Source organism: Leopardus geoffroyi, chromosome A3, assembly GCF_018350155.1.
Source record: "Leopardus geoffroyi isolate Oge1 chromosome A3, O.geoffroyi_Oge1_pat1.0, whole genome shotgun sequence".
NCBI lineage: Eukaryota > Metazoa > Chordata > Mammalia > Carnivora > Felidae > Leopardus > Leopardus geoffroyi.
Genome location: NC_059336.1, coordinates 114,335,530 through 114,362,833, shown reverse-complemented (window position 1 = coordinate 114,362,833; position 27,304 = coordinate 114,335,530). Strand labels below are relative to the sequence as shown.

Here is a 27,304-nt window from a genome sequence, read left to right as displayed (position 1 = left end):
CATAGGGTAGGTCTATTTTTAACTTTTTGAGGAACTTCCACACAGTTTTCCAGAGTGGCTGCACCAGTTTGCATTCCTACCAACAGTGCAAGAGGGTTCCTGTTTCTCCACATCCTCCCCAGCATCTATAGTCTCCTGATTTGTTCATTTTGGCCACTCTGACTGGCGTGAGGTGATATCTGAGTGTGGTTTTGATTTGTATTTCCCTGATGAGGAGCGACGTTGAGCATCTTTTCATGTGCCTGTTGGCCATCCGGATGTCTTCTTTAGAGAAGTGTCTATTATTCATGTTTTCTGCCCATTTCTTCACTGGATTATTTGTTTTTCGGGTGTGGAGTTTGGTGAGCTCTTTATAGATTTTGGATACTAGCCCTTTGTCCAATATGTCATTTGCAAATACCTTTTCCCATTCCGTTGGTTGCCTTTTAGTTTTGTTGATTGTTTCCTTTGCAGTGCAGAAGCTTTTTATCTTCATGAGGTCCCAATAGTTCATTTTTGCTTTTAATTCCCCTGCCTTTAGGGATGTGTCGAGTAAGAAATTGCTACAGCTGAGATCAGAGAGGTCTTTTCCTGTTTTCTCCTCTAGTGTTTTGATGGTTTCCTGTCTCACATTCAGGTCCTTTATCCATTTTGAGTTTATTTTTGTGAATGGTGTGAGAAAGTGGTCTAGTTTCAACCTTCTGCATGTTGCTGTCCAGTTCTCCCAGCACCATTTGTTAAAGAGACTAAGACAGTCTCTTCAGCAAATGGTGTTAGGAATGTAGGACAGCAACATGGAGAAGAATGAACCTGGACCAGTTTCTTATACCATACATAAAAATAAACTCAAAATGGATGAAAGACCTAAATGTAAGACGGGAAACCATCAAACTCCTAGAGGAGAAAACAGGCAAAAACCTCTGACCTCGGCCGCAGCAACTTCTTCCTAGACATGTTTCCAGAGACAAGGGAAAACAACAGCAAAAGTGAACTATTGGGACCTCATCAAGATAGAAAGCTTCTGCACAGCGAAGGAAACAATCAACAACACTAAAAGACAACCAACGGAATGGGAGAATATATTTGCAAATGACATATTGGACATATCCAAAACCTATAAAAAAGTTAACAAATTCAACACTCAAAAAACAAAAAATCCAGTGAAGAAATAGGCAGAAGACATGAATAGACACTTTTTCAAAGAAGACATCCAGGGGCACCTGTGCTGACCTCTCCGAGCCTGGAGACTGCTTCAGATTCTGTGTTTCCCTCTCTCTCTGTTCCTCCCCTACTTGAGCTATGTCTCTCTCTCAAAAATAAATAAACATTAAAAAAAAAAAGACATCCAGAGGGGAAACAGACACATGAAAAGATGCTCAACATCACTCATCATCAGGGAAATACAAATCAAAACCATGAGATACCACCTCATTACCTGTGAAATAACTAAAATTAACAACCTGGGAAACAACAGATGTTGGCGAGGACACAGAAAAAGGGGAACCTTTTGCATGTTGGTGGGAATGCAAACTGGCGCAACCACTCTGGAAAACGATTTTTGAGGTTCCTCAAAAAAATTAAAAATAGAACTACCTTACAACCCAGCATTTGCACTACTAGCTATTTATCCAAAGGCTACAAAAATACTGATTCAAAGAGGCACATGCATCCCAGTGTTTATAGCCGCACCATCAACAATAGCCAAATTACGGAAAGAGCCCAAATGTCTGTTGACTGATGAATGAATAAAGAAGAATAAAGAATACATATATGTGTATATATATACATATGTATGTATATGTATATAATATGTATATTTGTATATGTATATATACATATAATGGAATATTACTCAGCAATCAAAAAGAATGAAATCTTGCCATTTGCAGCAACATGAATGGAACTAGAGTGTATTATGCTAGGTGAAATAAGTCAGAGAAAGACAAATGTATGATTTCACTCATATGTGGAGTTTAAGAAACACAGTAGATGAACATAAAGGAAGGGAAGGAAAACTAAGACAAAAACAGAAAGGGAGGGACGCCTGGGTGGCTCAGTTGGTTAAGGATCTGACTCTTGACTTCAGCTCAGGTCATGGTCTCATGCTTTGTGAGTTTGAGCCCCATGTCAGGCTCTGCACTGACAGTGTGGAGCCTGCTTGGACTTCTCTCTCTGCCCCTACTCTGCTTGCTCTCTCTTTCAAAAAAAAATAAGTAAACTTAAAAAAAAAACAGAAAGGGAGGTAAACCATAAGAGACTCTTAAATACAAAGAACAAGCAAGTTGCTGGAGGAGTGTTGGGTGGGGGAATGGGCTAAATGGGTGATGGGTGTTAAGGAGGACACTTGGGATGAGCACCGGGTGTTTTATGTAAGTGATGAATCACTACATTCTACTCCTGAAACCATTATTACACTATATGTTAACTAACTTGGATTTAAATAAAATTTTTTTTAAAAGTTTGGGTGGCGGGGTTATTGTGATAAAATGTACATAGCATAAAAGTTACCATTTTAATCATTTTCAGGTGTACAATTCAGTGGCAATACTTTCATGGTGTTGTATGAGCAATGCCATTATTTCCAAAAATATTTCCTCTTCCCAAACAAAAACTCGTATCCACTTAACAGTAACTCCCTATTCCCCTATCTCTCAGCCCCTGGCAACCACCATTCTACTTTCTGTGTTTATGAATTTGCCTCTTCTAGTCACCTCACATAAATGGAATCAAACAATATTTGTTCTTTTGAATATGGCTTATTTCACTTAATGTTTTCAAATTTCATCTGTGTTATAGCATAGATCAGAATTTCATGATTTCCTCAAGTTGAATAGTATTCTATTGTATGTATATATCACATTTTGTTTATTCTGTTGATGGACATTTGGGCTGTATCCACCTTTGGGCCATTGTGAGTCATGCTTTTATAACAATTGGTGTACAAGTATCTGTTTGAATCCCTGCTTTCAGCTCTTTTGGGTATATACTGATTCCTGGATCATATTCTGTGATTCCATGTTTAATTTTTTGAGGAACCACCATATAATTTTCCACAGAAGCAGCACCATTTTATATTCCCACCAGCATCCTCACCAACACTTGTCATTTTTCTTTTTCTTTTTAAGTTTTTAAAATTCTAATGTAATTAGCATACAGCATTATATTAGCTTGAGGTGTACAGTATAGTGATTCATAATTCTGTATGTTACCAACTGCTCATCACAGTAGTATACTCTGGAGTGCCTGTGGGCTCAGTTGACTCACTGTCTCAATCTTGATTTTGGCTCAGGTCATGATCTCACAGTTAATGAGATCAAGCCCTGTGTCGGGTTCTATGCTGACAGTGCAGAGCCTGCTTGGGATTCTCTCTCTGTCTCTCTCTCTCTCTGTCTGTCTGTCTGTCTCTCTCTCTCTCTCTCTCTATTATTTGCGAATATCTTCTCCCATTGAAAGAAGAATTTAACTTTCTGGCCCTCCCCTGTGCATGCTGTCTCTCTCTGTCTCAAAATAAAAAATAAACATTAAAAAAAAACAGTAAGTATACTTTTAATTCCCTTCACCTATTATACCCGTGCCCACCCCCCCCCCCTTGCCCTCTGGTAACCATGTTTATTCTTTGTATTTAAGAGTCTATGTTTTGTTTTGTCTCTTTTTCTTTGTTTAGTTTCTTAAATTCTACATATGCTACTTATTTCATTTAGCATCATACCCTCTAAATCCATCTGTGTTGTTGCAAATGGCAAGATTTTATTCTTTTTTATGGCTGAGTAATCCATTGTGCGTGTATACACACACATACACCACCTGTTCTTTATGCATTCATCTATTAATAGATCCTTGGGGTGCTTCCATATTTTGATTCTTAAGTAATGCTGCAATAATCATAGGGGTACATATACCTTTTTAAATTTGTGTTTTTGTAGTCTTTGGGTAAATATAGTAATTTTATTTTTAATTTTTTGAGGAACCTCCGTACTGTTTTTCACAGTGGCTGCACCAGTTTGCATTCCCACCAACAGTGCACAAGGGTTCCTTTTTCTCCACATCCTCAACAATACTGGTTGTTTCTTGTGTTTTTGATTTAAACCATTCTGACAGGTGTGAGGTGATTGTGGATTTGATTTGCATTTCCCTGTTGATGAGTGATGTTGAGCATCTTTTCATGTATCAGTTGGCCATCTGTGTATCTTCTTTGGAGAAATGTCTGTTCATGTCTTCTGCCCATTTTTAATAGGAAAAACATTTTTTTTGATGTTGTATAAGTTCTTTATATGTTTTGGATACTAATCTCTTACTGGGTATATTATTTGCAAATATCTTGTCCCATTGAAAGAAGAATTTAACTTGGCAAAGAAACTTGGACCAAACTTACCCATCTTCTCTACCATACCATTCATTGGGAATATTCTTTTGAACAAAATCAAGTTTTGTTTACTTCGACAATGGGGCAAAGTAAACATGAAATTTTCATGCAAGATGAAGATATTCATAAGTGTCACTAAAATTTGATAGCGTTGGACTGTTGCTATGATATTTGGTTTTAAGGTACATATAGGTATCTCTATATGGAAATCTGTGACTCTGAGTTAAGGCTTTTGGTTGTAAGTGACAAAAATCCAATTCAAACTAGTATTGGGGGAAAATGGGAACTTTTGTAATTTATGTAACCAGAATGTGGGAAGACTGAGGTAACTGGCATAGGGACTGGCACACTCAGGACCATTGTCTTTCTCTTACCTCTCAGGCCCACTTTTCTCTGCATGTCAGGTTTAGTTTCTCATACCATGTTTCCCAACCATACTAGAATAACTCCTAGCAAGACCTTAACTTGAAATTTCTTAACTACATCCTAGATAAGGAAAGATGCTTCCCCAGTGCTAGTAAAGAAAATCATGGGAAAGAACTATTGATTGGTCCAGCTTGGAACAGATGTTAGTCTCTAGATCAGTTACTGTGGCCAGGAGACCAGGTTAAGCAAGGACATGATAGCTCCCACTTACTTAGACTGAACAAGAAAGGAGGGAGCAATTAAACAATAAAATTAACATCCAAGTCAGTCACATAGCTTGAACTATCATCTATATATATATTTTTTAATGTTTTTATTTTTGACAGAGAGAGAGAGAGAGACAGAGCATGAGTGGGGGAGGGGCAGAGAGAGAGGGAGACACAGAATCCGAAGCAGGCTCCAGGCTCTGAGCTGTCCTCACAGAGCCCGACGCAGGGCTTGAACTCACAGACCGCGAGATCATGACCTGAGCCGAAGTCGGACGCTCAACCGAGCCACCCAGGCGTCCCTACTATCTATATTTAATAATTCCAAACTCCAGTTCTCTATCCCTAAGATCTGTCTTGTTTCAGACTACCTTCTTGACAGCATCACATGGATATCTATTTGGTGCCTTAAACTTTGGCTAGAATTCTTGTTTTCTTCCCTAAAAACCTGTTTCTCTGCAGTTTTTCCCATCTTAGTTAATACCACCACTCATTTGCTCAAGCAAAATTTTTAGTCTTCTCCCATTCCCCACATTTATCCATCAGCAGGTTTTTACGGGGTAACCTACAGACACATCCAGAATCTGCCCTGACCCCCATTTCTATCTCAACAACTACCATCGTAACTAAGCTACCTTCATTTCTTACCTTTATCAATGTCCAGTCTCCTAATTGGTCCCCATGCCTCTCCTCTTACCCGCTTCTAGACCATTATCCATATAGCAACCAGAGTGTTTTCCATTTTATTTTTTATTTTAGTTTAGCTTAGTTATGTTTATTTTATTTATTTATGTTTAAGTAAGCTTCACATCCAGCATGGAGCCCAACTCAGGGCTTGAACTCACAACCCTGAGATTAAGACCTGAGCTAAGATCAAGAGTTGGATGCTTAACCAACTGAGCCATGCAGACACCCCATAGTGTTTTCCTTTTTAAACTTAAATCATGCTATCACTTTCCTTATAACCACCCAGTTATTTGCTGTCATACTTACAATAAAATCCTGACTCTTTTCTCTAGTTTACAAAATTCTTAGATGAGCTAGTCTCTGCCTACTTCTCTTCAAGTTTCTACTTTCATGCCCTATATACCACACAGTCTTTCTTTCTGTAATTTGTGTACAGTGCATATATTCCTGCTTAGGTCTTTTGTACAAGCTATTGTCTCTCCTTGAAATTCTCTTCATCTTTGCAGGATGTGCTCCATCTTGTTACTCGAATCCTAATATCACTAAATGCCAATGTCATTAAGTAACTGGGCCCAATCTGAAATAGATTCTAAAATAGATCACCTGGTTAGCCTCTTTCCATGTCAGACTACTATTATTCTCTGTATAGCATTTACCAGAAGTTATAAATTGTTATTCTGTCTCCCTCCTTAAAATGTAAATTTTGGGGCACCTGGATAGCTCAGTCAGTTAAGTGTCTGATTTCAGCTCAGGTCATGATCTCACAGTTTGTGAGTTTGAGCCCCATATCGGGCTCTCTGCTGTCAGCCCTGAGCCTGCTTCAGATCCTCTGTCTCCCTCTCTCTGCCCCTCTGCTCTTGTACGCTCGCTCTCTATGCACCCCCCCCAAATAAATTAAAAATACTAATAAAATGCAAATTTCATGGTAGCAGGGGCCAAATCTTGTTCTTATATCTTTGTACAGTTTGGTGAATTTTAATAAATGAATATACCTGTATAACTACTACCTAGATCATGATATAAATCTACTACCTAGATCATGATATTTACAAATCCCCCCAAAAAGCCCCCCCTTTTTTTTGAGTCAGAGTCCAACCCAACAGAAGTAATCAGTGTTCTGACCGCTGTTCTTTGCACATTATTGTTGCCTGTCTAGAGGCACATTAATGGGATTACAGTATATACTCTCCTATAATAGTGGTTCATTCTGGTCCATTGCTCTCATATCCCATTATATGAATATACCACAATTTCTTTTTATGTTCAACTATTGAAAGGCATTTAGGTGATTTTCAGCTTTTAGCTATTATAAATAAAGCTATTTGTGAATATTCTTGTACATGTCTTTTGGTATACATGTGTATCCCTTTATGTTGGATATGTATCTTTGAGTGAAGTTACTCAGTCATAGGAATTGTATATGTTCATTGTTGGAAGATAAGGTAATACCAGTTTTCTAGAGTGGTTTTACCAGTTTACTCTTTCACTGGCAATATTTGAGAGTTCTGGTTGCTTCATGCCTATACCAACAGTTGGTATTGTCTTTTTATTTTTTAAGCCATTCTAGGGTATGTAGTTGTGTCTTTTGGTTTTAAATTATTATCCTGATGACTAAATGAACATTTTTCATATTATTGACTTTTTCATATATGTCTTCGTCATTCAGATTACCTTTTTTGTCAGGTGCATATTAATATGTTTTACCCATTTTTAAATTGGGTTACCTTTTTTTTCATATTGATCTGTAGAGTTCTTCATATATAAATAACTTTTCCCATGAATGAAAAGTTTTTTTATTTCAATAAGTTCAATTTATCAGTTTTTCATGGGTTGTACTTTTTGTGTACTTGTCAAGAAATCTTAGCCAGCTCCAAGGTCATAAAGATACTCTACTATTAGCTAGAAATCTTGTTGTTTGACCTTTCACATTTAACACCTACAGTCAAACTGGAATTCATTTTTGTGTATGGGTTGAGGTAGAGGTCACGGCATATTTGTTTTTATATAGCTGTTCAACTGATGAAACATTTATTGGAGGAAATGTTAATCCTTTTTCTCCTGCCTTTATGTGCTACCTTTTTCATAAACTAGGTGACTATGAATGTGTGATTCTATTTCTGGATTTTCTTGTCTGTTCAATGTCAATATTTGTCTATTCTTGCATTAGTACTTTGCTATATTAACTACAGTAGTTTTGAATAGTTTTGAAATACATCTTGACATCTAGTGGTGTAAATCTTCCAGCTTTGTTCTTCTTTGGATTGTCTTTGCTTTCTTTCACCTTTTGCATTTCCATATATGCACTTTAATATCAGTTTATTAGTTTCCACAAATAACATTTACATACTGTATTTACATACTGTTTTTTATACTCTTTTATAACCCACTCTTTTCATTTATATCTTTCCATGTCAATAAATACATTTCTGTTATATTTTTAATAATATGTTGTTGTTGATTCCAGCATTTTTCCCTTTTAAAAACAGCAATGTGATCAGGATCCTTAATTATTTTATTGTCTTTACTGAAGATATCTAATTCCTTGAGAAATTATAAGCATTTATACTTATCACAAATATTGAATGCCATTAAACTGTTGTGGGAAAAACTAAGATGAATATGATTACAGGCCTTGGCCTTGAGCTTACATTTTAGGGATTATAAGGCATACACATAATTAACTGCAATTATTTGCTTCAGTGAGAGACCATATAATAAGTGGTTAAAATCATGAACTGTGGAGCTAGAGTGCCTGAGTTTGGAAACCTCACTCTTCCACTTGCTAGCTGTATGACTCTAATAAGTTACTTTTCCTTTTTGTATTTCAAGTTCCTTATCTCTTTTTCTTTTTTTATTTATTTATTTATTTATTTTTTTCATTTTTTTTCCTCTTTTTCTTTTTTTTTTAAAGTGGATAGAGTAACCTTCATAAGGTGTTGGGTAGTTTAGAAGAAATTGTATGTTAAGCACTTTGACCAGTGGTCTAACATAAGATTGGTCAATCAAGTGTTACCTGTTATTGTGATAATAATTATTTCTAGAAAAATAACAGCCATAAGTGGGTCCTAGGAAAAGGTGTTGTACATATAGGCACTTTTTTTTAATCTGTGATAGTCATTGTTTATCTTCATTCTAGAAAATCTGTAGTCTGTTCTAACAGTGTTTGGCTTAGGGCGCCTGGGTGGCTCAGTCGGTTGAGCGTCCGACTTCGGCTCAGATCATGATCTTGCAGTCTGTGAGTTCGAGCCCCACATCGGGCTCTGTGCTGACAGCTCAGAGCCTGGAGCCTGCTTCGGATTCTGTGTCTCCCCCTCTCTCTGCCCCTCCCCTGCTCATGCTCTGTCTCTCTCTGTCTGAAAAATAAATTTAAAAACATTAAAAAAAATTAACAGTGTTTGGCTTATAGTAGACACACACAAAAGATTGAATATGTGAATAAATGAATGAAAATGTGTTCTGGAGATACTGGTGTATGAATTGTGCTGATATAATTAATTTTCTTGTTTCAGATTTGAAAGATTAGAAGTCTTGGCTGTATTTGCCTCCACAGTCTTGGCACAATTGGGAGCTCTCTTTATATTAAAAGAAAGGTACATTTGTTTACTATGTCACTTCATTGTAAATTCCACCTTTGGCAACATGAAAGAATCCAGTGAGACACATTTGGTTTAAAGGGTATACAAATTAAGATGAGCAGTGCTGGAGTTTTGATAGGATGTCCTCTTCATTTTTCAGACTTTTCTCCCTTCTTTTCACCGTCCTTTTATTACCTAATTTGATGCTACTAAATCCTGGGCAGGTATGAAAGAAAGGGGTTCAGTCAGACATGTTTTAATGCTTGGTATAAACCCATTGAAAAAAGTTTGGTGGGGAAGATTGATACTACATATGGAGGATAATTTGTAAGTCTTGCCTGATCACTGCTAATAATCAACAGTTGGTTATCATATTAAAAGATTTTGTTCAGGGCGCCTGACTGGCTCAGTTGGAAGAGCATGTGACTCTTGATCTTGGGGTCATGAGTTTGAGCCCCATGTTAAGTGTAGAGATTACTTACACAAATAAACTAACTTAAAAAAAAGATTTTGTTCACTTATTAGATTAATTCTATATTTAATAAAGCTTTTTAATTTCATAATTTTTAAAACTAATTTAATACATTTTTTCTTTCTTTTAGTGCAGAACGCTTTCTGGAGCAGCCTGAGATACACACGTGAGATTTTGCTTTTGACATAACATAATTTACTATTATGTTTGATCCCCAGTTATTGAGAGGTACATTAAGAATAATGATTACTTTGGCCAGTCATAGGTCAGAGTGTGGCAATATACATTTCACTGATATTTCACAAACAAAATCCCCCAATTCCAAGACTCCTTCTCAGCCTTAACTGTTCCCAAGTCCTTATGTGTTTATATTGCACAGGAAGGCCTTTGTACTCTGGCTTTAGGTCCCTCGTTATTTCCAGGCCTAAATCAACACATAAACTAGCCACGTTGGTCTTCTATGATTTAAAATTTGATGCCCAAAATCTTTTAGTAGCACCTTTAGAAAAGATAAAATTGAGCTGGACTGGCTCAGTCAGTTAGATGTCTGACTCTTGATTTCAGCTCAGGTCATGATCTCACAGTTCTTGAGACTGAGTCTGCGTCAGGTTCTTCAGAAAGCATTGAACCTGCTTGGGATTCTCCCTCACCCTCTCTCCCTCTGCCCCTCCCCTGCTCACTCTCTCTCTGAAAATAAAAAAAATAAACATTAAAGAAGTTAAAAAAAAAAAGATAAAAGTGTAATTGTCTACTACAGAGTTGCCAAATACATGGACTTTTTCTGTTTTGACCAGTTTAATTCAGGATACTCTGACCTGCCTAGTATCTTGTAAACCATATACCATTGCATTTATATAAATTTATAACAGCAGTTACCTGTAGGAAGATACTGTTCATGCTGAGAGTCCATTTTTGTCCTGTGTAAGATGGAACTCGAAAGCAAGTTCAGAGCCTGGCTCCACAAATCCCAAACCACTGCAGCAGACGACTCTCCCTTCCCATCTCCTAGTCTGTCTGCATGCTGAAATTACGTGTTGCTATTACCAAGAAAAAATAATGGTAAATATTATTGTTCTTTTTAGGGGAAGATTATTAGTTGGTACTTTTGTGGCTCTTTCCTTCAACTTGTTCACAATGCTTTCTATTCGGAATAAGCCTTTTGCTTATGTCTCTGAAGGTATGATTTTTATTTACCATTAATAAAAAATCCAATTCATCTCTCATAAAAACAAGTCCTGTGTTTGTTTTATTAACTCATATCACCTAGAAAGCTTATCCTGAAGAGAAAACTATCCTAGAGGTTCTCAGGTCTTTTCTGAGTAGAGAATTACAAAACAAAATCTAATTAGTTCAAGCTTTAAAAGAATGTATTACTTTAAAATGAGCAGAACTGACATATATTAAATTATATGTGATGAAGAATTACATTTGCCAAATAACATGAGTGGGATTTTAGATGTGTCACCTACTTAGAAAAAGTCTATTGCACACATTTTGGAAACATCAGTATACTTCAGATGGTTGACGTGCTCTTTGCAAATAATTGTATTCTGTTAAGTAAGTTCCCAGGAACTTCTCTGTGTCAATGGCGGATGGGCATATATTATAAAGTAGCATATATATTTTGAAATATTCTTTTATTTTCAAGTCTTTAAAAATTTAGAGTGTTATTTCTCTTCAGTAGTTAAAATTATTGTCATTTGTTGGTAATTTCCATGTTCTGGATTCCTACTAACCCACAAAGGGTTAAACACTGATTGGTGGAGAAGTGAGGTAAAAATAAAAGTGGGCTGTGTGCACAGACCCACACTTTGAAGCAAAGATAGGAGAGGATCTTTTTAGGTCCACTGACTTGAACACTAAGACAATCAAGAGAAGAAAGTTTTCTGAATTTCCCATTCAAATTTAAATACCTTTGTGAATATTATGAAGCATCAGTTGTATTTGTATGAATTAAAGTTTTAGAATTACTGCATGAACTAGAAAATACGGTATTTGTGATGTCCAGAATTATTTTGAAAAGAAAAGCATAAGTTATTAAAATAGTATAATGTTCACTCTAGAGATTTTAAGAAGGTACAAAGATTTAGAAATTATCTCTCCATAAAGATGAGAAAGATCCAAGTTTTCCTTTTATAAATAATGCTACAATCTGCTTTCTGATATCACATTTCTTTTATGCATCTGTGAGTCTTCTTCAGGATGAATTCCCAGAGAAATTATAAATGGGTTAGAAATATAATATCTTTCAAGTCATTGATATATATTGTGCCAGACTTATTTCTGGAAAGGCTATCTAGTTTATATTTTCATTAGCTGGATATTAAAGTTCCCAGAAACATTAATATTTGTGACATTAGTTGAAATTTGAGTGAAATAGCACTTTCTGTCTACCAGACACAATGCTAAACTCTTTATGTAGATCAGCCCATTTAATTCTCCCTATAACCACATGAGGTAAATAATTTTATTATTTTTATATTACACTGAGGCACTGAGAGATTAAATCACTTGCCCAAAGTCAAATATCTAGCTAAGAGCTGGGTTTTAAGTCAGATATTCTGGCAATAGAGTCTGCTCTTAACTGCTTTACAATATGGCTTTTGTATAACCTCGCCAGTCTTTTTTACATCCTGTTACACATGAAAAAGTGAGTATTTCTGTAATCCTGAGATAAATGTAAAAGGATGTTTGAGCCTGGGGGCTACTTGTTCAGGAACAGTAACTGGCAGGTTTCTGCATGTAGCCAGATCCCCTACCTGGCCTTTCTGAGAGCTGGGGGAATTAAGAATTGGTATACCTATAACCCATTCTTAGCACACTGGTTAGGAAGTTCTGCTTTACATTTAAAGAGCCTTTAAAATTAATAGTACACTGACATATGTAATTCCTCCAGGTCAGTGATATAAATAGTTGAAACTGCTTTTGCTTTATTATCTTGAAGGTATAAAAGAGGGAAAAAGTCTAGATTTAAGTAGCGTGTCCTTTTGTAAAATGTTATACAGTCATTACAAAACTTATCTTTTAAATTAAGGAAATCAAGTATTTCTGGTAGTGGTTTATTTTTCTATATAGGTAATTTACGTGTTTTCTTCTTAAAGCTGCTAGTACGAGTTGGCTTCAAGAGCATGTTGCAGATCTTAGTCGAAGGTAAGATGTTATGTGGGGTTTCATGATACACATAATTTCAAAGGGATGTACAAGAAAGGCATCTGTCATGGGAACTTACATTATTCATTGCTGAGATTGCTACATGAATCTCACAGATCAAACTTATTCGCCTTTTACTTATTAATTGATGACATAAGATACCTTTACGAGTGAGAGAACTTTGTTCCCACATCCTCTTTGCTTTCTATAAGACATATGGTACTAAAATACAAGTTGTCTTTCACAAGATTTCCATCAGTATTACATTGAGGTCTGCTAACGAATACTCTTTGTTTGTTTCTTCATAGCCTGTGTGGAATTATTCCAGGACTTAGCAGCATCTTCCTTCCCCGAATGAATCCATTTGTTTTGATTGATCTTGCTGGAGCATTTGCTCTTTGTATTACATATATGCTAATTGAAATTAAGTAAGTAGTTTTTATTGCTGTCAAGTGGTTCCACTTTGGGGGCCTGACTTTTAAAGGCATCTGTGGGGTAGGTAAGGATTATGCTTACAGCACGTTTGCTTATGGCCTGTGTAGCTTTGGTCAAGTCTTGTCCTTAAGTATCTTCATCTGAAAAATTAAGGGGTAGGATTCAATAAGTATTTTTCACCATAGTCTATAATTCAGACTGGAAAACTACTTAAAGTCCCTACTGCTGACTTGGTGAGTGAAACAGAGAAGATGACCGTGACAGAAGAGGACAGAAGGTGACAGATAAACCATGGCTACTATTTCTGAGAGAAGGAAGGGGAAGTAGGTATGAAAAAAAATTTTTTTAAGTCAAGCTTTAAAAAAAAAAAATAAGAGGGGCGCCTGGGTGGCGCAGTCGGTTAAGCGTCCGACTTCAGCCAGGTCACGATCTCACGGTCTGTGAGTTCGAGCCCCGCGTCAGGCTCTGGGCTGATGGCTCATGATGGCTCAGAGCCTGGAGCCTGTTTCCGATTCTGTGTCTCCCTCTCTCTCTCTCTGACCCTCCCCCGTTCATGCTCTGTCTCTCTCTGTCCCAAAAATAAATAAACGTTGAAAAAAAAAAAAAAAAAATTTAAAAAAAAAAAATAAGAAAAAGGAAAAAAATAAATAAAAGGCAAAACTTTTAGGAAGTACACTTTATAGCTGCTTTAACCTTCCCTAGCATCTTATGACATGTGATTCTTCAACTACCTACCCTTTAAATATTAGGGTTTACTAGAATTGGTCCTTAATTATTCTTTTTCCTATTTTGCATACTCTTCTGGAAGATTACATTCAATTACTCGTTTTTATTTACCACCTCTGTGAGTTTCCCAAACCATTATTTCTAGTCCAGATGTCTATTGAATTCCAAAAGGCATATCTTACATCTGTTCATGTCCACATCAGCTGAACCTATTTTCCCCATCCCCAAAGTGGTTTTTTCTTATATTTTTGACCTCAGTGAATAATACCACTACCATCTATTCTGTTGCATTGTTTTTTTTCAATGTATATTAAAACTTGAGCCATTTTTTTTTTTTTTTTCAACGTTTATTTTTTATTTTTTTTAGGACAGAGAGAGACAGAGCATGAGCGGGGGAGGGGCAGAGAGAGAGGGAGACACAGAATCGGAAACAGGCTCCAGGCTCTGAGCCATCAGCCCAGAGCCTGACGCGGGGCTCGAACTCACGGACCGCGAGATCGTGACCTGGCTGAAGTCGGACGCTTAACCGACTGCGCCACCCAGGCGCCCCAAAACTTGAGCCATTTTTAATCATACAGTTCAGTTGCATGAAGTACCTCACATCATTGTGTAACTGTCACCATTGTCCATCTTCAGAACTTTTACATCTTCTCCACCTGTAACTCAGTACCCATTAAAGAGTAGCTCCCCTTCCTCTCTTCCCAAAGCCCCTGCTAACCACTATTCTATTTCCTGTCTCTATGAATTTGACAAAGTACTTCATGTGAATGAAATCATACAATATTTGTCTTTTTGCGTCTGGCTTATTTCATTTAGCGTAATGTTTTCAAGATTCATCCATGTTGTAATATGTATCAGAATTTTCTCCTTTTTTAAGATTGAATAATATTCCATTGTACATACAGAACACATTTTGTTTGTTGAATTATCCACTGATAGATATTTGGATTGTTCCCACCTTTTGGCTATTGTGAATAGTGCTCTATGAACATGGGTATACAAATACCTGTTTGAGTCCCTGCTTTCCATTCTTGTGGGCATATACCCAGAAGTAGAATTGCTGGATTATAGGATAATTCAGCGTTTAATTTTTTGACGAACTCCAGTGCACTCTTTTTTAAAAATTTTTTTTAATGTTTATTTATTTTTGAGAGAGACAGATACAAAAGCTTGAGTGGGAAAGGGGCAGAGAGAGAAGGAGACACAGAATCTGAAGCAGGTTCCAGGCTCTGAGCTGTCAGCACAGAGCCCAATGCAGGGCTCGAACTCACGGACCGTGAGATCATGACCTGAGCCGAAGTCCGACGCCCAACCGACTGAGCCACCCAGGCGCTCCCCTCCCCCCTTTTTTTTAATGTTTAACTCCAGTGCACTCTAAAATATCATACTTCTCCCCTCTCACCTCTCCCAAAGCCTGTTCTAAGTGGTCACCTGGTCTTGAATTTGTTTTTTTGTATTTTAAAGTTGTAGTCATCATGCTGTACAGTACATCCCCAGAAATTCTGTGTCTCATAACTGCAACTCAATACCTTTTGACCACCTTCACCCATTTCTCCCCCACCCTTAACCCCCTGCGTTTGACAGCCACCAAACTCTTCTGCGTTTCGCAGGAGTTTGGATCTTTAGATTGCACCTGTAAGGGAGATCATAACAGTATTTGTCTCTCTCTACCATGTTGTTGTAAATGGCATGATTCCCTCCCTTTTTTGGCTGAATAATTCTCAAGCCAGTGTGTGTGTCTGTGTGTGTTTATAGGTGTGTGTATCTTACATTTTTTATCCCTTCATCTGTTGGTGGATACTTTGCTTGTTTCCATGTCTTGGCTATTGAAAATAATATTCTTATCAGCCAGTCTGATTGGACCTTCTTTTTTAATATTTATTTGTCCTCTCTTTCCCGTTTTCATTGCTGCTTCCCAAATTGAGGCCTTATTATTTCCTTGGTCTAATTACAATAGTCTTCTGGTCTTCTGTCATTGTCATACATCTCTAGTTATTTTCCATTTTGCTACTGACGTCATCATTCAAAATTGCACCTCTGGCCATAATATTTTCCTGTTTCAAAATCTTCCTCTTTGCCTGTTAAAAAAATAAAAGCTTGGGAATGCAAGCTGGTGCAGCCACTCTGGAAAACAGTATGGAGGTTCCTCAAAAAACAAAAAATAGAACTACCCTATGACCCACCAGTTGCACTACTGAGCATTTATCCAAGGGATACAGGTGTGCTGTTTCGAAGGGACGCATGCACCCCAATGTTTACAGCAGCACTATCAACAATAGCCAAAGTATGGAAAGAACCCAAATGTCCATCGATGGATGAATGGATAAAGAGGATGTGGTGTATATATACAACGGAGTATTCCTCGGCAATCAAAAAAATGAAATCTTGTCATTTGCAACTACGTGGATGGAACTGGAGGGTATTATGCTAAGTGAAATTAGAGAAAGACAAAAATCATATGACTTCACTCATAAGAGGACTTTAAGAGACAAATCAGATGAATATAAGGGAAGGGAAACAAAAATCATATAAAAACAGGGAGGGGGACAAAACAGAAGAGAGTCATAAATATGGAGAACAAACTGAAGGTTACTGGAGTGGTTGTGGGAGGGGGGATGAGCTAAATGGGTAAGGGGCACTAAGGAATCTACTCCTGAAATCATTGTTGCATTATATGCTAATTTTTTTTAATATGAAATTTATTGTCAAATTGGTTTCCATACAACACCCAGTGCTCATCCCAACAGGTGCCCTCCTCAATACCCATCACCCACCTTCCCCTCCCTCCCACTCCCCATCAACCCTTTTTAAGAGTCTCTTGTGGGGCACCTGGGTGGTGCAGTCGGTTAAGCGTCCGACTTCAGCCAGGTCACGATCTCGCGGTCCGTGAGTTTGAGCCCCGCGTCGGGCTCTGGGCTGATGGCTCGGAGCCTGGAGCCTGCTTCCAATTCTGTGTCTCTCTCTCTCTCTGCCCCTCCCCCGTTCATGCTGTGTCTCTCTCTGTCCCAAAAATAAATAAACGTTGAAAAAAAAAAATTTAAAAAAAAAAAAAAAAGAGTCTCTTGTGTTTTGGCTCCCTCTGTCTCTAACCTTTTTTTTTTTCCTTCCCCTCCCCCATGGTCTTCTGTTAAGTTTCTCAGGATCCACATAAGAGTGAAACCATATGGTATCTGTCTTTCTCTGTATGACTTATTTCACTTAGAATAACAATGCAGTTCCATCCTCATTGCTACAGAAGGCCATATTTCATTCTGTCTCATTGCCACGTAGTATTCCATTGTGTATATAAACCACAATTTCTTTATCCATTCATCAGTTGATGGCCATTTAGGCTCTTCATAATTTGGCTTTTGTTGAAAGTGCTGCTGTAACCATTGAGGTACAAGTGCCCCTGTGCATCAGCACTCGTGTATCCCTTGGGTATATTCCTAACAGTGCTATTGCTGGGTCATAGGGTAGGTCTATTTTTAATTTTTTGAGGAACCTCCACACTGTTTTCCAGAGCAGCTGCACCAATTTGCATTTCCACCACCAGTGCAAGAGGGTTCCTGTTTCTCCACATCCTCACCAGCATCTATAGTCTTCTGATTTGTTCATTTTAACTACTCTGACTGGCATTAGGTGGTATCTGAGTGTGGTTTTGATTTGCATTTCCCTCATGAGGAGTGACGTTGAGCATCTTTTCATGTGCTTGTTGACCATCCAGATGTCTTCTTTAGAGAAGTGTCTATTCATGTTTTCTGCCCATTTCTTCACTGGATTATTTGTTTTTTGGGTGTGGAATTTGGTGAGTTCTTTATAGATTTTGGATACTAGCCCTTTGTCCAATATGTCATTTGCAAATATCTTTTCTCATTCCGTTGGTTGCCTTTTAGTTTTGTTGATTGTTTCCTTTGCAGTGCAGAAGGTTTTTATCTTGATGAGGTCCCAATAGTTCATTTTTGCTTTTAATCCCCCTGCCTTTGGGGATGTGTCAAGTAAGAAATTGCTGTGGCTGAGGTCAGAGAGGTTTTTTCCTGCTTTCTCCTCTAGGGTTTTGATGGTTTCCTGTTTCACATTCAGGTCCTTTATCCATTTTGAGGTTTTCTTTGTGAATGGTATAAGAAAGTGGTCTAGTTTCATTCTTCTGCATGTTGCTGTCCAGCTCTCCCAGCACCATCTGTTAAAGAGACTGTCTTTGTTCCATTGGATATTCTTTCCTGCTTTGTCAAAGATTAGTTGGCCATACTTTTGTGGGTCTAATTCTGGGGTTTCTATTCTATTCTGTTGGTCTGTGTGTCTGTTTTTATGCCATATGCTAACTAATTTGGATGTAAATTTAAAAAATAAAAAGTAAAACTAAAAAAGAAATAAAATAAAATAAAAAATAAATAAAAGCTGTTAGCATGGTAAGGCCCCTACTGACCTCACTGGCCATCCGTCTGTCTATATTTGCCTGTTCCTACTTCTGATGCTGTGTCAGGACTTTCACACCCTTGCACATGCTGCTTTCACTGTCTGTGATACCTTCCTCCCATCATTTCACTCGTCTTTGAAGGGTCAGCTCATATGTCTCTTTTTCTATTTTATAATCCTTTCTGGATTATCCCTACCTCGGGAGGCTTGTCACTCACTCCTTTGTGCATCCCTGATACCCTATAGGACTTCTCCTTTACTCCCAGATTGCTTTATTTTCTTTACATGGTTATCTCCTGCTATTTCAAAGGTAGGGGCTAGGTCTTACCTCATGTTTCTATTGCCAGCATGTGGGAAAAAGTAAAAAACAACACAAATAAAACAAAAACAAAACATGATCAGCTTGTAATCATTGGCATTGACATTGGCATTTTGGTCTGTCTTATTAACAGAACAGTCTGAACTACTGATGAGTGTTGCACTTCAGTGACAATGTTCCTCTAACAAATTCCCATAGAATCTCACCTTGTGTAATTCCTGAGGAATTTCAAAAATTTTTGGTAATAATTGGAAAATTATTATTTATAGGAAAATTGTTGGATGAGATACATTAGCCTTCTCTGTATCAGAAATTGTAAGTTGAAGGTTTTTGTTTGTCACAACAAATGAATACATATGAAACCTTTCTCGTTGACAAGTAGATTGAAAATACATAATGAGGAAATGGTCACATTTTTTTTCTTCACCATCTCTTCATGCTGCTTAACATAATTATTATTTTCCACCAAACTTGGCAAGAAAGGATTCTGAAAACTTATTTATTTATTTATTTTGAGACACTCTCTTTGCCAGTGGTGGCCACTTGTGATCAAAGTCCTGTTGCATTAGACAATGTTTTGGAAGATTGAATTGTAAGAAGCCCAGTGACGCATATATTTGAGATTTAGAGTTGTTTTTTCCTTTTAGTAATTATTTTGCTGTGGACACTGCTTCTGCCATAGCCATTGCTCTGATGACATTTGGCACTATGTATCCCATGAGCGTGTACAGTGGCAAAGTATTACTGCAGGTAAGGGTCCTTTTTCAGTGCACATGCTTAATATTAGCCAGTTTTTTCTACCAGAGAATAAAATTATATGTTCTCTTCTACCAGATTATAAAATTTTTAGCTATTAGAAGGCCCTGTTAGAAATGAACTCAAACAGTGATATCTGAAATCTATACAGTAAGAAGCAGAGGAAATTCTCTTGGCCCATAAAATATGTACAGATCTTCCTGTATTTATAATATAAGACAAAATCAGAAGGTAAAAATATTTTGCCCTTCATAATGTTTCAAGTAAAAACAGTGTTACTTAGAAATATTTTTTACCTATTTATTTTCCCGCAATAAATATGCTTTGGCTATTATATAGTTTGGTTGTGATTGTTTTCTTATTTCCTGTCATTGAATCAGTGAGACTTCTAAATTTCAAACTTAAAATAAAAAATGACAAATTACTCCTTATTTAAACAATAGAAACACCTGTAGACAAGGCCCTGAATGCAGAGGTAGTTTCCCAGGGATGGATGTGTATGTAAGCACTGCTTTCCTTGTGTCTTAGCCTCATGCCCTTTCTAAAACTTAGGGGCAGTAGTTTTATCTCCAGAAACTGTAGTAACAATAAGATAATAGTTGTGTCATGCTGTGCCATACAAAAGATTTTTACTTGGTTGGCTGATTCTTCAAGAGTTGTTTGGGTGTAGAGATAAAAAAATAAGCATGGGCTGATGGTTGATGTTGTCACACTAGTGGAGCCAACTGAAACCTCTCTTCCCTAAATCATGATAGGCTGTCAAACAAAGCAAAGGCTGGTATAAAATCCAACTTTTTATTTTCAGGACCACTGTGCAAAAATTCTTTTATCTCCTAAGTTATTCATATTTTATTTTATTTTTTTCTCCAGACAACGCCACCCCATGTTATTGGTCAGTTGGACAAACTTATCAGAGAGGTAAGGTAGAATAGAAAATAAAATCCTTTTAAATTATAATTAGAGAATGGAAAGAATGGGTATAAATGATACTTTACTCAGCCCTATCTCTATTTTATTTTAGGGGAGTTTGTGTTCTTTATACTAAATAACACAGTAGTAGATATAAAATAGTGACAAAAGTATAAAAATTTGAGGATTTGCTCAGTCTGGAAACTTGAAGTAAATGTGGAAGGGAAGGTAATGGTCTAGAGACCACACTACTAGCTGTGTTAATGCTATGGTTTTTATGCATCTATATTCAAATGTAGGATTTTGATAGAAGTCAAAAACTACTTTTACATGTTGATTGCTTCATCACTTAACATTGATTTGTGAGTTTAGATTTTGTATTGTATAAATACCCACCTGCTTACTAATTGAAGGAATAAGATAATGTAATTATTTGGATTTTGAGAATATTTCAAACTATTGATTGTTGGTATCACAAAGGCCACTATTTATCAATATAGCTGGCTGTTTGTCTCAGCCTGTGTTATACCAATGGGACATACACTATATATCTGGTCTTGGAATTTCTTCTTGGTCCACATTCACATAACATCCTGTGTTGTGCAGAAATTTGCTAAAAGAAAGAAATGATAGAGAAGAGTCGCCAAAAGGGGGAAAAAATCTAATACCACCAGTGCTGGATATAAATATGTGACATACTCACAAAATGAAAAGAACCATCTGCTGTCGAACAAGGTGGTGGTGAGGGTAGGTGGTAAACACCTGATTCTAAAAGGATTGGGCCAGACAAGAAACGGAACACAAGGCCTTGGCTCACTACTGAACAAGTAAAATGATACCTTGAGTGGTCTAGGACTTCTCTTGGCTAATGAGTGTCTTCATGCAGGATTTGGCCAGGTCATTTCTAGGCTTAGGTCAAGTCCATATTGTGACTGAACTGTGTTGGATATGTCAAATGTAAACAGCCCAGTTTCTTTGTTTTTGATTAGGTATCTACCTTGGATGGAGTTTTAGAAGTTCGAAATGAGCATTTTTGGACCCTAGGTTTTGGCTCACTGGTATGTTTTCCATATTAATATAGTTGTAATTTAAAACATAGTTTATATTAACTAACTTGGATGTAAATTAAACAATAAAAAATTAAATAAATAAGTGAAACATAGTTTATAATTTTTATTTTTTTTTTCTTAATTTTTTTTTCAACGTTTATTTTATTTTTTTTTTTTTGGGACAGAGAGAGACAGAGCATGAACGGGGGAGGGGCAGAGAGAGAGGGAGACACAGAATCGGAAACAGGCTCCAGGCTCTGAGCCATCAGCCCAGAGCCCGACGCGGGGCTCGAACTCACGGACCGCGAGATCGCGACCTGGCTGAAGTCGGACGCTTAACCGACTGCGCCACCCAGGCGCCCCTATAATTTTTAAAACTAAAGAAAGTACTTCTTCAAATTAAAAAAAATGTTTTAATGTTTATTTTTTGAGAGAGAGAGAGAGACAGACAGAGCATGAGAGGGGGAGGAGCAGAGAGGGAGACACAGAATCTGAAGCAGGCTCCAGAATCCAAGCTGTCAGCACAGAGCCCGATATGGGGCCTGAACTCCCAAACTGCGAGATCATGACCTGAGCTGAAGTCAGATGCTTAACCAACTAAGCCACCCAAGAGCCCCAACTTCTTTAAATTTTTATAGAGCCTTTGATTACCATTTCTGTTTAATAGAATCTAAAATGTAGATGGATTCAGTAACTAATTGATATTAGTTGAGGGATATTTTTCTTTTATTTTTCCTTTCAAACTACTGTTAATGGTCTTTTTTTTTAAAGGTTTTTTTTTTTTTTTTTTTTATGTTTATTTTTGAGAGACAGGGAGAGCATGCATGCGTGGAGGTGGGGGCACAGAGAGGGAGACACAGAAATCCAAAGCAGGCTCCAGGCTCTGAGGTGTCAGCACAGACCCCCATGTGGGACATGCACTCACAAACCATGAGATCATGACCTGAGCCAAAGTCAAGACGCTTAATCAACTGAGCCACCCAGGCTCCCTCCCATGTTTTTGATATTAACCTTAAAAATAAGACCAGTTATTTTACTAGCAAAAATGAGTTTATTTTGGAATAGCAGAGAATTGCAATTCGCGATAAGCAAGCTACAACAAAACAATAGGCAAGTCTGAAGAACAAAGCAGAGGAACAGTCTGCTATAGAGGAAAGGGGGAAGTTGAAAGGACTGTTACAGATGAAAAATCCAGTGAAGTAAACCAGGAGTTCAAGTGTAGTGGCTTTCACTGCCTGAGTTGTATTAGTCTCTCATTGGCTGGGCTTTTGTCAGAGAAGGAGGAAGAAAACCTCTTTCCTCCTGTTGATGTTATAAAGAAGTAGCTAAAGTAGAATGGACTTTACCTCTCTTCCTGTTGAGTCTACAATTGACTCGGGGTAGTAGGGGTTGAGAGACCCTCCCTTTTGGGGTCCCATCTCCCATTTTAAATTTTTTTTTTTTTTTCCAACGTTTATTTATTTTTGGGACAGAGAGAGACAGAGCATGAACGGGGGAGGGGCAGAGAGAGAGGGAGACACAGAATCGGAAACAGGCTCCAGGCTCTGAGCCATCAGCCCAGAGCCCGACGCGGGGCTCGAACTCACGGACTGCGAGATCGTGACCTGGCTGAAGTCGGACGCCCAACCGACTGCGCCACCCAGGCGCCCCCCATCTCCCATTTTAATAAGGTTTTCCTTTTATTAATTTTTGCGAATCCAGTCTGGACCTATTACCAGAGAGACAGTTATGGCATGGTTCCATTCCTGTGTCAGGAATGATGAGGAAAATACAGAAAAGTACTCTGGAAAAAAATTTAATCACCATAATCCCATCATATAGAGATGCCTGCCAGGATGTTTTCTTATTTATACTTACCTATTTTCTCTCCTTAGAAAACGAAACTATATGGGGCCTCTGGGTGGCTCAATCGGTTGAGCGCCAACTTCAGCTCAGTTCATGATCCCCCAGTTTGTGGGTTCCAGCCCTGCGTTGGGCTCTGTGCTGACAGCTCGGAGCCTGGAGCCTGCTTTGGATTCTGTGTCTCTCTCTCTGCCCCTCCCCTGCTCATGCTCTATCTCTCTCTCTCTCAAAAATAAATTAACATTAAAAAAAAATGAAACCATGCATTTTATATTTTGCTCTTTTCACTTAATATATCATTTACAGTTTTCTATGTCACCAAATAATTACTTTTTTGGTCAAATATTTTTTTCTCTCTTTTTTAAAATTTTTGAATGCTTATTTGTTTCTGAGAGGGAGAGAGAGAGACAGAGTGCAAGCAGGGAAGGGTCAGAGAGAGAAGGAGACACAGAATCTGAAGCAGGCTCCAGGCTCTGAGCTGTCAGTAGAGAGCCTAACGTGGAGCTTGAACTCACAGACTGCAAGATCATGACCCAAGCCGAAGTCGGATGCTTAACCGACTGAGCCATCCAGGGGCCCTAATTTTTTTTCTCTTGAGTGTGACTTGATCTTTGCCTAGATACTCTAAGACTTTTTTTTTTTTTTTTTTAAGTCCAGTAAGTTCACTAGACTATGTCTTGGTGTTGGTCATTTTGGGTCAGTTACTCCAGGTTTGCATTATAGCCTTGCAGTAATGTTACTGCAAAAAACTTGTTTTATCTTTCAGGAAAGCTTTCTTTAATTGTAATTATTAATATTTATTTTGTTCTCTTGCTTTTAGTATCTTCTTTGGGATCTACTGTTGTAAGCACATTGGGTCTTTTATATTTATTTTCTTTCAGTTCCTTATTATATCTTCAGTTCCTTTGATTTTTAAAACTAGCCTTCTCATCGCCTTTTATTCTCTCACAGTAGACCTGTATATTTATTTCCTTTTGTATTCGTTCTAGTCTAGTCTTCATTTCTTTTTCCTTTTTTTTTTTAAGTTTATTTATTTTGAGAGAGAGCAAGTGAGCGAGGGGCAGAGAGAGACAGGGAGAGAGAATCCCAAGCAGGCTCCACACAGTCAGTGCAGAGCCCCATGTGGGGCTCGAACTCACAAACCATGAGATCATGACCTTTGCCAAAATCAAGAGCAGGATGCTCAATGGACTGACCCACCCAGGCGCCCCTAGTCTATTCTTCATTTCTCAAGTGATTGTTTTTCTTGTTGTTGTCTCATTTTTGATGTATTTTTTTTTTAACGTTTAGTTTTGAGAGAGAGAGAGAGAGAGAGAGAGATAGTGCGAGCAGGGGAGGGGCAGAGAGAGAAGACACAGAACCCGAAGCAGGCTTCAGGCTCTGAGCTGTCAGCACAGAGCTCAACGTGGGGCTTGAACTCAGGAGCTGTGAGATCATGACCTGAGCTGAAGTTGGACGTTTAACCAACTGAGCCACCTAGGGCCCCTCATTTTTGAGGTTTTTGAATGCTGATTGATACTGTTTTATGTGTTTCATGTCTTTCAGCTTCTTTTGAAAAAGTAGGTCATAGTTCTCATGTGTTTTATAGGTGACTCTTTTGGGCAATCCTTTGTAATCTATTTTTTTCTTACAATAGCTTTGTGTGCGATTTGGAATCAGTCCTTTTCTGTTTCTCCTTTTTATGCAAAATTGTTTTCCTGAATTTTAAAATAAGGAGTGGTTAGGGTAGTGTGTTTGAATTTATGGTTCTTTTTTTTTTTTTTTTTTAATTTTTTTTTTTTTTTTTCAACATTTATTTATTTTTGGGACAGAGAGAGACAGAGCATGAACAGGGGAGGGGCAGAGAGAGAGGGAGACACAGAATCGGAAACAGGCTCCAGGCTCTGAGTCATCAGCCCAGAGCCCGACGCGGGGCTCGAACTCACGGATCGCGAGATCGTGACCTGGCTGAAGTCGGACGCTCAACCGACTGCGCCACCCAGGCGCCCCTGAATTTATGGTTCTAAAGCTCCCTCTTCTGATTGAGTGTGTGAAGTGAAAGTTTTTTCTTTCTCCTGGGTCTTTTCCTGCCATTTGTATCTGCTCTTTGTTATCTCTTGTTTCTGCTGTGTTGCTCAATTTGGATTCTGTTCCCAGTTGTTTCTTCTTAATGTGGGGCTTTCTACTGGCAGGGAGCTTGCTTGCTTACTTTGGAGAGCTCACAGGGCTTAGGCTGCTCCAGCTCTTCAGATCTTACGGCCATCTCATTGTACTCACCCACTATTAAAATGTGCAAATCCCCTCCCAGTTTCCCAGCTGCCTTTCTCAAATTTGCTGCCCTAGATTTCCATTGAGTACAGGGTAGCTGCTTTGAGGTTTTTAGGTTCATCAGATATCCTGTTGCTTCCTCCTTCATAGGTGCTGATAACCTTGCAGGTCTCACACCTTAGGATTAGGGTGATTAGGATTTCTTGGGAAAACCATGTTATCTAGTTTCTTAATAGATGCTGTCCATAGGTTTTTGGGGTTGATGTCTTAATTTCGGTTTTTCTGGGCATATTTGGGGGAATTTCCAAAAAGTGCCACCATTACTGCTGTCTTTGAAGAATCCCAACATAATTTTTAATGGCTGCAGTTTTACATTATTTGAATATGCCATCATTTACTTAATCACTCCCTTAATGGCATTCCATTTTTCCCTTATAAACAGAGCTAGGATGAACATTTTTGTGGAATCATCTTTGCACATACTTGTGATTATTCCTTAAGCTTAATTTTTAGAAGTGGTTTTTGTGAGTCAAAGGATATTCACACTGGGGTGCCTAGCTGGCTCAGTCAGTATTGCATGTGACTCTTGAACTTGGGGTTGTGAGTTCGAGCCCCACATTGGGTGTAGAGATTAGTTAAAAATAAAAATTTTTTTTAAAAAAGGATATCCACATTTTCATGGCTTTTGATGCAGCCAATTACTTTCCAAAAGTGGCTATACCAATTTACATTCCTTTAGGAATGTAATTCCTTCAGGAACACAGTTTGTTTTTAATCATTCTTTTAATTTTACCGATCTTAATAACATAGAAGGTAAGTGTTTATTTAGCTGGGTGGCATATCCACACAAAGAATTAAGTCACCCAGCTGTTCAGAACATGGCCATCTAACCACTACCCCCAGGTAGTACCTAATTAAGACTAAGGAAAAATAAAACAAGCTTTTGAGCTCCAAGAGTAGTTGTCCCAAAAGCCATAAATTAATGCAAACACCATAGTCACAGCAGACTCTGTTCAAGCTCCTGCTCAGAAATGGTTTTCATTTATTTTAATTGCTTTAATTTCCGTAGCAGACTGGAAGAGGTTACGGTGTCTTTTATAGTTTTGTCTAGTGATAACTGTGAGATGGTAGTGGCCAAGAAAAGGAAGAAATCAAAGGTGACTGCATTTCTAAACATGCCTTGTCTTTCATAATAAACTAGAAGTCAAATTCAAGCATTATAGATATTTTCTCCATCTTATGATTGACAGTCACTACTGTTAAAGTCATAGATTCAGACACATTGTAAATAAAACAACTACTTGTATTTGACTAATTTATATGAAACTTATTCTTCGTTATAGTTTTTTATCTTGAAAATCTGAGTTTGGGGCGCCTGGGTGGCGCAGTCGGTTAAGCGTCCGACTTCAGCCAGGTCACGATCTTGCGGTCCGTGAGTTCGAGCCCCGCGTCGGGCTCTGGGCTGATGGCTCAGAGCCTGGAGCCTGTTTCCGATTCTGTGTCTCCCTCTCTCTCTCTGCCCCTCCCCCGTTCATACTCTGTCTCTCTCTGTCCCAAAAATAAATAAACGTTGAAAAAAATTAAAAAAAATTATTAAAAAAAAAAAAAAAAAAAGAAAATCTGAGTTTATCTAGAAATCAGCATTGAGTCTGCTGGACATTTTGTTTCATTTTACTTACTATTTATTTTTACTTAAGTTTCATTATGCAAATGGTACCTGATTCTTAGAAAAATTGTAACTAAGTCAAAGAGAAGCGAACAAAAAACC

At 37.8% G+C, this 27,304-nt stretch overlaps 1 protein-coding gene across 3 annotated transcripts in view; it reads left to right on the top strand.

Moving 5' to 3' along the window:
• SLC30A6 (solute carrier family 30 member 6) overlaps nucleotides 1–27,304 on the top strand; it is a 46,472-nt gene that overhangs the window by 14,648 nt on the left and 4,520 nt on the right. For 2 of the 3 annotated variants that reach the window (XM_045447225.1, XM_045447226.1), the window contains 8 exons: nucleotides 9,171–9,251; nucleotides 9,839–9,874; nucleotides 10,791–10,885; nucleotides 12,810–12,858; nucleotides 13,167–13,286; nucleotides 19,381–19,483; nucleotides 20,360–20,407; nucleotides 21,388–21,456. In XM_045447225.1, coding sequence (XP_045303181.1) covers nucleotides 9,171–9,251; nucleotides 9,839–9,874; nucleotides 10,791–10,885; nucleotides 12,810–12,858; nucleotides 13,167–13,286; nucleotides 19,381–19,483; nucleotides 20,360–20,407; nucleotides 21,388–21,456 — 601 coding nt within the window. The remainder of the gene's footprint in view (nucleotides 1–9,170; nucleotides 9,252–9,838; nucleotides 9,875–10,790; nucleotides 10,886–12,809; nucleotides 12,859–13,166; nucleotides 13,287–19,380; nucleotides 19,484–20,359; nucleotides 20,408–21,387; nucleotides 21,457–27,304) is intronic. The other variant, XM_045447227.1, reaches the window with a different exon arrangement.